Here is a 10000-nt window from a genome sequence, read left to right as displayed (position 1 = left end):
TTCTAGATCCCTCTCTCACCCACTTCTGGAGACCGCCGATTCGTTCGCACACCACCATCGCGAAGTAATTTTGACCAGCAGTTAAGCTTAATAGCCAATATTCTCAACACAAACATATAACATAGAAACGATTGAGACATTGAGTATGCTCCGGTGTATGGGATGAATTTTTAATTCAGAAAAGTGAGAGGAGCAGGCACTTATGTTGGTAACAACAAGATATGAAGTGAGTAGAAAAGTGCCAGAAGACAATAGAGAATACAAATTTTTCGCGGCGGTGGTGGGGTTTGAACCTGCGACCTTATTGGTACGACAACTCCGCCTGGCAGGTGATGTATAATTAGTTTGGGAGATGATATTTTTTTCCTTGTAAATTATCTCTCTGTTATGCAATGTATTGTTTTGTTTACATATTATATATGATTTGTAAATATTTGAGTGTATTCCTCTTAGTGGGGACCTGTGCTTGTGACTGGGTAAGACTTTTAGGTGATCTCAAACGAAGTACATCGATAGTGTGCTCTTGGAATATACATCTGTTTCCTGTTTGATCCAATTCTCCTTTGTCTTACTTTTTCTTGGGTGCTTTAATTGTAATTCTAGAACTTATTACTATCCCATTTTCTTCCTTTTTACTGGTGCTGATATGACCTTTATGTGTTGCAAGCGCCATAAAACCCCTAAAAACAAACAATCCATATATCTATCCTTCTATCTATCTATCAATATATCTATCTATCTATCTATCTATCAATCTCTGTATCAATCGATCTATCTATCTATTTATCTATCTGTCTGTATTTCTATCTATCTGTCTATCTATCTATTCATCCATCTATCCATCTATCTATCTATCTATCTATCTATCTATCTATCTATCTATCTATCTATCTATCTATCTATTTATCTATCTATCTATCTATCTATCTATCTATCTTGGTATGTTGAGATGTCTTTGATGTGATGCACTGATATCTTGAGATGTCGTTGATGTGATGTCTTTGTATCTTGAGATATCCTTGATGTGATGTTTTGGTATCTTGGGATGTCTGCTGTGATGTCCTGTTATCTTGGGGTGTCCTTGATGTGATGTCTTGGTATCTTGGGATGTCGTTGATATGATGTCCTGGTATCTTGGGATGTCCTTGATGTGATGTCTTGGTATCTTGGTATATCTTTCATGTGATGTCTTGGTATCTTGAGATGTCTTTGTTGTGATGTTTTGGTATCTTGAGATGTCTTTGTTGTGATGTTTTGGTATCTTGGTATGTCTTCGATGTGATGTCTTGATATCTTGGTATGACTTTGATGTGATGACTTGGTAACCTGGGATGTCTTTGATGTGATAATGTCTTGGTATCTTGGGATGTCTTGGTTTTTTGGGATGTCTGTGATGTGATGTCTTGGTATTTTGGGATGTCTGCGATATTGTCACACCATCATGTGAGACCCAAAATGGTATCATTTTGGAGTCAAGGAGATGAAAGAAACAACAGAATACAAAACATAAACACAAACAAAGAAAAACAAGAGAAAACAAAACATAAACACCGACAAACGAAAGCAAATTTTAAAAAAAATGAAGTACACAAACAAACAAAAGTGCAATTTTAAAAAGGTTAAAATTCACGTGCGCATGTTTGCAGATCTGATAAATGGACGCAATTATTGGCTTGACTTAACATTGTTGTAATGGTCAACATTTCCGTTGGTTTGAGAGTATTCCCATTACATTGCTCGGAGACCAACAAATTGTCGGTGCAGGACCTTTCTAACGGCATTCATTATGCACAATGGGAATTGGTCGAGTTGCCCACTTGCATTCGTAGGGTTATGATCCAGGAATCACAAATCATCTGGTTGAGCATTGCATTGTACAGCAGCTACCTGGAACTTTAAGATGGTTCATAAATGAAGAAAAGAAATCCACCCACCACTACTTGTTTTTAGCATTTCTGCTAAGTTGAAAGATGGATCCCTTGGTGGGGTCTTTTGACCTCCCGTGTTAGGAAGGAGGTCATTTGCTGCGTCTTCTGTGTCTTCTATCTCCCTGTATTTGTTTTCCCAGTTACTTTCTGTCTTTGTCTTGTAATTGTGATTGCTTGGTTTTGTCCTGGTCCTTACCGGAGTCCTTGAATGAGAGAAAACACTCAAATGTATAGTGTTAGTTTTGAGAGGTGACATTTTTTCCTTGTAAATGATCTCTCTGTTATGCACAGATTGTTTAAATTTTGTTTTGTAAACATTTGAATGTATTCCACTTAGTGGCATCCTGTGCTGGTGTTTGGAGGATAATTTTTGATGATCTCAAACTAAGTATATCGACGTTATGCTCTTGGAATCTGCATTTTGAACCAATTCTCCTTTGTCTTAACTTTTCTCGTGTGCTTAATTGTAATTTTAGCATTCCCCACCTTCATTTTCTTCCTTTTTACTGGAGCTGATATGACCTAAATGTGTCGCAAGACCGTAAAACCCATATATAATAAACAAACAAAAAGGAATGCTTCTCCTTTCACAATTTATTAAATTTTACAATCATATTCGTTTAGAGATATTGGGGTACGTTGGCCAGAGAAATCAGTAATGAAGAGGTATATATGACCGATGCAGAGTACAACCAGTCAGTACGCGAATAAAGAAACAAAGATGGAAACTATGCTCCGACGAGATGAAAATATTCCAGCACAAACCTCGATGGATGATTACTTCAAACAAGGAGCCAAATGCAGAGGGCGTACACCAACTTAATTCACTTCAAACAACATTGAATCAAGATCTCAAAAAATGTCAAATATCTAATTTAGAAACAACTGAAGAATTGATTTCAACAAACAAGGAATCATCCAATTACATAAGCACATTAACACACATGATGAACATTCAAAGCTAAGAATACTTGCTGGACAGAGATTTATGGAAACAAATTACTAACTGGATATTAGAAACAGACTGACACACTCGAAGTAACACACACACACATTCACGGCTAGCGTCCATAGAGACAGCGCAGCCATATTCATTTATATGTATTGGATTGCCAACCTTTTATTTCTGTTATTAACACTGCTTAATACATTACTTGTATAGCCGGCAGAAATTGGAGGTCATTTCTCTTCTTCATCTGCGTCGTTGTCGTCGACTCTCTCTCTCTCTCTCTCTCTCTCTCTCTCTCTCTCTCTCTTTTCTTTTTTTTCCTCTCTCTCCTCGTCCTTGCTTGCAAAATGTATCACAAATCACAATATTTGCGAGGTGATGGATAGCAATCATAGATTTACAAAATTGTAACTTTGATTGAGTTGTCCATAACAATATCATATTCAGTCAAAGAAATGATACATTGACACAATTGTGTTCGGCACTGTTATGAGTTCTAAATATTAACTATTCGAGCTGAATTATACCGATCTCTGAAACAAAAAGTACCCTGCTATCTTTCTTGGTGCCGCCAGAATTTTTTTTGATCTACACTCAAAATTATACGCACAATGTTCATACATGACACCTTCAATGAGATTCTATAATTCATTGATCCAAAAAGCCCAAAGGCGTGTGATGACCGAGTTGGATCTTTTGTATCTATATCCAGCCCACTCCCGGGATAATCACGGCATGTCATTTTGTGGGTACATTATGACATGTATCATCCACAATACATGCAAACACAGGTGGTGATATTTACATAACATGCTCCATTAATTATCCTAATGAACCCGATGATGCGTGGAATTCTCATTAAGCTATTACGCAAACGAGTAACATTCTCATAGCTAGGTAACCCTCGTGTTTTGATTTTAATCTCGATCAGAAAACTGCTATTTTGGGCAACACATGCTTCATTACCATAAATTCACGACGCCCCATGATTCAAAGTTGCAATCTAAATCAATGAATACCTTCTCATTAGCGATAGTGACATTTCGTGTCATAACGATCTGATGTTCAAGTTCATCATGAATAAGAAACAAGAGAGGTTAGGGCAGTTCGAGAAGTCCAGTAGTGCATGATGTGCACCTATAATTTATAGGTCTGATAGCTGGAATGAATTATGGGCTTGATTTAACATTGTTGTAATGGGGAATATTTTGTGTTTGTTTAAGACTATTTCTATTTGGGTTATCAGACCTTCAAATAGGTTCACGTCAGCCGAGTGGCTTTCGAGAATCGAGATGTAGTCACCCAAAATGGCGGATGATCTCATGACATTCTTTGTGATCGATCGCTCCCAAAACGGTATATCTTTTTTGTCGGTATTTAAGGGATACAACCCTAATTTAAACCTTCATCACAGTTATGGTCTTTACTATCACCAACATCACCATCATCATCATTATGTTCATCATCGTGATCATCATCATCATCGCCATCATCATCATCATCACCATCATTATTATCAATCAAATACAAACAAACCAGGCACGAGAACATGTTCTTTATTTACAATGCTATGTCCGCATCATCTAAAACCCACCACCCTATACATTCCATCATATAATTAGTGATAGTAAAATGACTAAAACCGACGTGTACATATATGCAGGTCTGACATCCAAACTCAATTATGGGCCAAGTTAAACATTGTTGTAATGGACAATTGTTTGGGGTCAGTTTTTGAGATTTCCATTACAACAAATAGCCCATAATCAATTGGGTTATCAGACCTGCGAATAAGTGCACGTCGACTAACACCAATATGACAATAAATTGCAGTTTACAGTTTGAGTTTGGCCAAAAATAAAAGGAAAAGTTTTACTTCAATCGAATATGTACCTTCCAAAAAATAATACAGGCAACACCAGCGTTAAAATTAAAAGAAAATAAAAATTAAATGTCCTTTATTCATCCTATAGGGAAATTTGTCTCTAGGGTCTATTCCAAGGTAAGTCTGGAATAACCCAGGCGTCAGTCGCATTGCAGCGCCGCAAATTGAGCTAGGGTGAGGTGACTTTCTCAATGCCATGCAGCGGAGCGGTGGGCGATCGAACTCCGGTACCTTTCGGGTATACGAAGCAAGGACTGTATCGCTGAGCCATGGTGTCAGTAAACTCCCCAACTACATTAGATAAAAAAACAAAACAGACTTGTTAGAGGACACGACAACAAACTATCAATTCAAACACCAAGAACAGACACCCGCCTACACTCTTTCTTTCCCTCCGCCGTTCGTTTATGGAATGAACTCTCTCAGGAGTTGATAGATACTAAAAACAATGCAGAATATGAAAGGGTCTTGGAAACGGGGAAAAAAAATCATAGAGAGAATGATCACATGATGAATGTGTGAGTGAGTTTGTGTGTGTGTGTGTGTGTGTGTGTGTGTGTGTGTGTGTCGTGACATTCATAAATGTGAACTGCAGTCTGGATCCTCTGTTTAAGGGGCTACTACAACGACCACAAAGAAGAAGAAGAAGAAGAAGAAGAAGAAGAAGAAGAAGAAGAAGAAGAAGAAGAAGAAGAAGAAGAAGAAGAAGAAGAAGAAGAAGAAGAAGAAGAAGAAAAAGAAGAAGATCGATGATCCCGAACTTAACAATCTTCTCAGACCTGACACGCCAAAGAAAATATACACACCCGTTTTTGAGGTTTTTGATGAATTGCAGTTCAAACTAGAGCAGCTTATAATATTATAGTGCACGTACACTAACCGTGCTCAAAGCGCTTTAAAGGTGATCCCTAGCTAACGACTTTACGTAGGACGAGACATGACGCTGGTTCGGCGATATTACAATTTCTTTTCCTACAGGGAAAACGCTGTATATAGGCAGGTACTCATTTTACACATAAGTACGACGAGATAATATGGGTGAAGAGCATGGGCTTTTTCCAAGGACTGAATTATGCGCCGTTCAGAGCGGGACTCGAATCCTAGACCTTCCTATCCGAAGACGAGTGTCATGCCACAAGAACACATAGTTGTACACCCTAATCAGTTTACTGCCGTACTCTGGAAAAACTCGTATTTTGGCCAGAAAATTCGTCTTTCAAATATCGATCGATTTAAATGACTTTCATCTTGGCCAAAAACTCTCAAACCTGGGACCTCACAAAGTATTCCTTTAAATCCCAGATTTGAAAGTTTTTGCCAAGATGAGGGTCATTTAAATCGATCGATATTTGAAGGACGAGTTTTCTGGCCACATTTTTAAATACGTGTTTTCCAGAGTACGGCAGTAAACTGGTTAATTTGTCAATAATCGATGAACAAGTTTTCTGGAAAAAAAAGATAAAAAGCGTTGTGACCGATAAGACCTTAATTCAATGTTAATGATGACCACTCTTACATCCGTTCTCTCCAGATGGTCACACGCCTACCTGCCGCTGATTGATCATTGACTGGACATATAAAGTTACTTAACAACGCCTGACAGGCGTCAGTGCATTGTCAATATCCATAGCGTGTAGTGTCTCTGAAAAGAGATAGACACTCTTGTATTTGGACCTCTATGCTGTTTACAGTCTTAGCAGTTTTCAAATTCGTATTCGTGATATAAGAAGTTAATAGGAATAAATCTGATAATATTATAACAGGGTAAATTGCGTTATGATTATTTGATCTCGTTAAAGAAAACAACAAGATAAACATTTCCAAAGATGTCCAAAAACTTTTTGCTTGAACTTTTATGAAAATTTATGATCTCATATTCTTTATGAAACAAGTGATTTGTTACTATTAAACTACATATTTGATGTAAGCTTTGACTATATTATACGCAAACAAATATACGGTTTCCATTAATTTCAATACTTTACCTCTAAGAAAAAGAGGATACAGTAAACTTTAAAAGATATAAAGAGTTGTAAACGTACGCATCTGTTTTTGCTAGTGATTTGTTATCAACAAGTTTCAAGTTTCACCATCAAGTAAAAAGACCAAAAGCACCATGGGATTCTGGCTGACTCTTCTGTATGGAATTGTGGAATTTATTTTGTCGTCTATATTCTTTATATGGTGGTTGTACAAGATGCTGGTCGTGGACTTTGATCACCCCAGGATTGTCAGGATGAGGGACACAAAAGGAGTGGCAAAGTGAGTCAAAATTACTTTCTTTTTTTTTTTAAAGGTGGGCTTTTATATACATTAAAAAAAATCTACTAAATGTGCTCAAGGCGCTTTACTGAAGGGGTCCGAAGCAAATAGCAATACTTAATATGTACAAAGAGTCATAGCGCCTGTAAGGGGTAATTAATTTTTTTTTCGACAGAGATAAAGCGTTCAGCCTCTCTACCAAGAAAAGACACTTAGATAACCTCGCATCTCTCACAGTCGTCATAATGTAAACAACGACAGTGATTGCTAAACATAGCGAACTACACAGGGTTTTACTATCGATGCTATGTGTCTAAGTAAAATACCCACTGTTCTACTGCTTGATCAATTGAACAACACAGAAAATTGTGTAAACTTAAACGTTAACAGTATGATCAAGAAACTCGTGTGATAACTAGTCAGCCAATTGGCGGTATAGATAGAATAAAGTTGACGTCACTCAGGCCTTTGTTAATGTTTTTTGCCGTCCACGTTTATGAGTAGTTCTCACTTAACTGTATTATCCAGACTATAAAAGTTCATGGTTACACATAATTTTGGGTGTTGGTCCGTTATACTTCCGGATGGCAATGTTGTGAGCTTCTTAGCCAAGCGCACACTATCTATACTATCTATAGAAGCATTAACAATGATCAGAGAAAGGTCGATTTCATTCACGTTGTTGTTTATAAACAGCCAACCACGTTTGTCCGAGCATGTTTGAAGGTGTGTCCCAAATTCCACGTTTTGATTTGTCAAAAATCTACTGGTTAAAACCGATTCCTGGATGGGATCTCCTAAACATGCAAGGCAAAGACGTCATTTGCTGTGTCTTCTACCGTGGCCTTCGTAAAGTTATGGCCTGATACTGACCAAAAAATGACGTCAAAATGCCAGTCTTTTGCCACAAAAGAAAACAAATGGTGAGTTGTATTCAATAGTTCAACCAATGAAATAACTTGTTTCCATGAGCTCTACTAAGGACAACTCACTAGGCGGTGCAAAAACCAAATAATGACGTCAAACTGCCAGTCCTTTTGGATTTCAGTATCAGGCTATAACATAACGATGGCAACGCTTCTACCCCCATGTTTGGTGCGGATATGTGGTCTTGTGGTATGACACCCGCTTTCGAATAGGAAGGTCCTGGGTTCGAACCTCGCTCGGAGCATAGTTGAGTCCTTTGAAAAAGACTCTTTACTCACATTATCTTACGTGTAAAATTAGTACCTGGCTGATAACAGCGTTGTCCTTGTCGGAAAAGAAAATTTAATATCGCCTAACAGGCGTCATGTCTCGTTCTTCGTGTTATGTGTTGCTGTTGGTCAGGGACCCTTTGTTAAGCTCGTTAAGCACGTTTAGTGGATATTGCGCAATATAAAAGATCGAGTTTTATTCTAAATAAAATAAATAAATTAAATTCCCTTTATTCATCCCATAAGGGAAATTTGACTCAAGGGTCTATTCCAAGGGAGGACTGAAATAACCCAGGCGTTAGCCGCAGTACAACGCCGCAAATTGAGCTAGGGCGAGATGACTTGCTTAAGGGCACACAGCGCAGCGGCTGATGATCAAACTCGGTACTTTTCGGGTACGAGGCAAAGACCGTACCGCTGAACCACGCCGCCCTCTCAGATCCTGAGCGGGTCAATTGACAGTCAATTGTTTTGTACATTTTTGAGAGACGATCTTTTTCTCTATCTGTATATCATCTCTCTGTTATGTATAATTATAGTTATTAGTTTTGAATAATAGATTGTATCTTGGAATGGGACTATTTGGTTTGTCAAAAACGACACATCAATTGATTTCCCTTGGAATTTTCAGTTTCCTCACTCACTGACTCACTCACTGACTCACTGACTGACTGACTGACTTACTCACTCACTCATTCACTCACTCACTCACTCACTCACTCACCAATTTTGTTCATGATAAACACAATCTAGATCTAAGTTTTATGCTCTGTGTAGCCTAATCCAAATTTTAACCTCCATTTTTTTTTCAAAACTAGCGTCCTGTTTTAGCACTACCTCCGGGTATAACGCTAGTCTATCGCAAAGTTTTTTCCGCCAGATCTAACAGACCTAGATATCCACTACTGAGTGGACAGGAGGGGGGTCAGAAAAAATTTCTACCCAATCATCTTGACAAAAACTAAGTCTCAGGCTTCAGAGTTTATGACAAGACGAGGATCATTTTAATCGATCGATATTTGGAGGACGATATTTCTGGCCTAAATTCTAAAGTTACGTGTTTTTTCCAGGGTACGGCAGACTTTTTGGCTGGACAGAAATTTGTTAGAAAAAATTGCTTAACATTTTTGGATTTATAGTTACTTACTTACTTAATCCACTTGGGGCATTGAGAAACACAGGGCATCCACCTGACATCTCCATTTTTGCTGTCGCCTGCTTTTAAATAATAAATAATAATAATAATAATAATAATAAATAATAATAATAATAATAATAATAATAATAATAATAATAGTAATAATAATAATAATAATAATAATAATTGAGCTTTTATATAGCGCAATATCCACTAAATGTGCTCAAAGCACTTTACAATGGGTCCCTGGCCAACAGCAACATTTAACATTTAGGACGGGACATGACGCCTGTTAGGCGATGTTATAATTTTTTTGGTCAGAGATAACACTGTTAACGGCCAGGTTCTCATTTTACACCTGAGTACGGTGAGAGAATGTGAGTAAAGAGCTTTCTCCAAGGACTCAACTATGCGCCGAGCGAGGCTCGAACCGAAGACATTCCGATCAGAAAGCGAGTGTCATACCACAAGACCACATAGCCGCACTTGGCGGTCGGTGGCTGAATTCTAGGACAGGCCTGCTTCCTTTAATTCTTTGGGTCTTCACCCCTTTTTCTTCCCAGAATCTGCTGCACAGTGCAGGGCTGTCTTGGGAAGTGATCCTTTTTCCATACTGGCCACATTGAGTTGGGTTTTATTTGG

At 38.0% G+C, this 10000-nt stretch overlaps 1 protein-coding gene across 1 annotated transcript in view; it reads left to right on the top strand.

Annotated features, from left to right (window-relative positions):
• The first annotated feature begins 6336 nt into the window (after positions 1 to 6336).
• The window catches only part of LOC144963262 (uncharacterized), a 126986-nt gene continuing 123322 nt past the window's right edge, over positions 6337 to 10000 (top strand). Inside the window, exon 1 of the mRNA XM_078897131.1 lies at positions 6337 to 7024. Within this exon, the coding sequence (XP_078753257.1) occupies positions 6879 to 7024 (146 nt within the window). The 5' untranslated portion in view covers positions 6337 to 6878. The remainder of the gene's footprint in view (positions 7025 to 10000) is intronic.

The sequence above is a fragment of the Berghia stephanieae genome, chromosome 1 (genome assembly GCF_034508935.2).
Source record: "Berghia stephanieae isolate SIO BIC M18660-M18661 chromosome 1, UCSD_Bste_1.3, whole genome shotgun sequence".
Taxonomy (NCBI): Eukaryota; Metazoa; Mollusca; class Gastropoda; order Nudibranchia; family Aeolidiidae; genus Berghia; species Berghia stephanieae.
This window is presented reverse-complemented; position numbering and strand designations above follow the sequence as displayed.